This window comes from Polyodon spathula, chromosome 5, assembly GCF_017654505.1.
Source record: "Polyodon spathula isolate WHYD16114869_AA chromosome 5, ASM1765450v1, whole genome shotgun sequence".
NCBI lineage: Eukaryota > Metazoa > Chordata > Actinopteri > Acipenseriformes > Polyodontidae > Polyodon > Polyodon spathula.
The window spans coordinates 77,618,178-77,620,694 of NC_054538.1; the positions used below are offsets into that span (position 1 = coordinate 77,618,178).

The 2,517-nt window shown below is 40.6% G+C and overlaps 1 protein-coding gene across 1 annotated transcript in view; it reads right to left on the reverse strand.

Annotated features, from left to right (window-relative positions):
* The window catches only part of LOC121315342 (homeobox protein SIX3), a 3,850-nt gene extending 1,611 nt beyond the window's left edge, over positions 1-2,239 (reverse strand). The window contains exon 1 of the mRNA XM_041249372.1: positions 1,272-2,239. Within this exon, the coding sequence (XP_041105306.1) occupies positions 1,272-1,963 (692 nt within the window). The 5' untranslated portion in view covers positions 1,964-2,239. The remainder of the gene's footprint in view (positions 1-1,271) is intronic.
* Between the last annotated feature and the right edge of the window lie 278 nt (positions 2,240-2,517).

Below are 2,517 nucleotides of genomic sequence, written 5' to 3' on the forward strand. Positions count from 1 at the left end.
TGACGGACGCGAACATCAAAACAATTCGTAACTGCCTCAAAATTTCCAAAGACCAAAACATGCAACTTTTTAGCAATCCCTCTGCTGTAATGCACAAACACAAATGCATTTTCAGAAAAAGAAACTGTAAATGTTGTAGTTTATATTGGGTTACATTTTGCAAATATATATATACACACACACACACACACACACACACACACACACGAAGGCGCGCGCGTTAAGAGAGAGCTGAATCCAGTGCATGCAATCAATATGCTCGTGTTTACATGGATCCTAATAGAACTCCTTTGATGTAAATGTTTCATTAGTGGATGTCTTTGGTCTGTTTTCACGCCTGTTCATTTACAAGCTCGTTTTCAAACACAGCTTTCAGAAGCTCTGACAAGTTTTTATTAGATTTAAATTAAATTACTTAGGGAGATGTTTTTTTTTTTTTGTTTTGTGTTTTTGTTTTGTTTTGTTTTGTTTTTTATATATATGTTGGTGTTACTTTTTTTTTTTTTTTAGGCGAAAACAATAACATTTTGAAATATTACATAAATAACGTTTCATTTTCAAGAATCAAAATAATAAAAAATCTAAATATTTGGAGTCGTGGAACTCCCTAAAATATCTATTGTGTTCAACCTGTGTAATGTACATAGCGTGCAGCTTCGCTCTCTTCAACAAACAGCCTAGTATTACTTTCAGATCTTAAATTAAACTAACTAGGTAGATATTTTATTGTAATTGTGATTACAATGCGGCTAATTTGATGTTTTTCCATGTGTAGTTTTTATTTTCAATATCAAGAAAATTGCCATTTTGTATTCGACATATTTGGTCAAATTTAATTTTAACACATTTTTGTTGCTAATGAAAATCAAAAGCTGATTCTATTATTGTGGGAACTAGCATATTAAATGGATGTATTTGTCAGCCCTTACAGAGGGAATGTCTCAACGAATGTGCACTTTGTGGTTTAAATCTTACAGGCTCAGGGTTTTTTTTTTTTTTTTTTTTTTTTTTTTTTGCAAAACAACAATTAACATGTTTTTGTGTACACATGGTTATCACACATTATTATTATTATTATTATTATTATTATTATTATTATTATTATTATTATTATTATTATTAATAATAATATAATAAATAATAATAATAATAATAATAATAATATAATCTTTCTTTAAAATATCCACGTATAATAATCACATTTAAATGAACCCAGCCAGGCTGTATTTGTGTTTGGCATCAGCCCCAGAGGAAGAGAAGCCCGAACTGACCTGTTTTTGGCTGCTGCAGCTCTGTCTCTCTGCCTGCGGTTTTTAAACCAGTTCCCCACTTGTGTAGGGGTGAGTCCCGTGGCCTGAGCCAGTTCCCTTTTCTTGCTGGGGTTGGGGTAGGGGTCTTGGAGGTACCACTCTCTTAACAGGCTGCGTGTCCTCTCCTTGAAACAGTGAGTCTTCTGCTCCCCGTCCCAGATGGTTCTGGGGAGAGGGAACTTCTTCCGCACCCTGTACTTATCAACCGGACCAAGGGGGCGACCCCGCAACTTCTCGGCCTCTTGGTAGTGGGCTTCCAGCCACATGGCCTGTAGCTTGCCGTGGGAGTCCTTGGTGAACTTGTGGTTCTCCAAGATGTGGTACAGGTCTCTGAAATTCCCAGTGTGGAAGGCCACCACTGCTCGGGCGCGCAGGATGGACTCGTGCTTGTTGATCGCCTCGCATGCCCCCGGTGCCACCGGCAGAGACCAGAGGAAGCGTCCCAGCCTCTCGATGTCTCCCGTCTCTTCCAGCGTCTCGCAGACGCTTGCCACTTGCTCTGGAGAGAAGTTGAGGGTGGGTAGCTGAAACATTGACAACTCTTCTTGGGATCTGGCGCTGGTTGCACTGCTCGCAACGAGCAGAGAGCGATCAGCGAAGTTTGGCAGGAAGAAATGGGAGGGATAAAGCTCTAAAGGGGATCTGAAAACCATGGAATGACCTGAGAGAAAAAGAAAATTATCAAGGAAAAGCAACGACGAGTCAAGATTCACGATTCAATAGCAATCGCCTAATGACACCCAGTCTCATAATATCTCCTCTACATCCACCGTGAGTGTAGCATTGAAACATTTTGTTTCGCTTTTCTATTGGTCTTCTCGGTGTCGTTGTAAGGTTGTCATGGCAGCCCTGCCAATCACTGTCAAGTGTGCCAATCATTAGCCAGTACGTAGAGGCTTTCATCACTTGGTCTGCACGCACGGGGGGGGTTATCTGAAACTCCAATCTCAGCACTCCCCTCCCCGAACAAGAGCTCACACGGAGTAAAAAGGCAATGTTCGCGTATCTGTTGAATGGGATGAGCAATTGGAGGGTGGAATATTATTGCGATCTTAACGAGGCTCGTTAGGCTAAAGAAGATTGGTGGGGGGGGGGCACTAAATGGGCCAGGCTGGAATACACGCTTGAATAAAGGGCTTCTAACCGAGTCAATTTACACATGATTTGCGTAGTTTTGCTTCATTCTGCCCATCTGATCACTATTAAT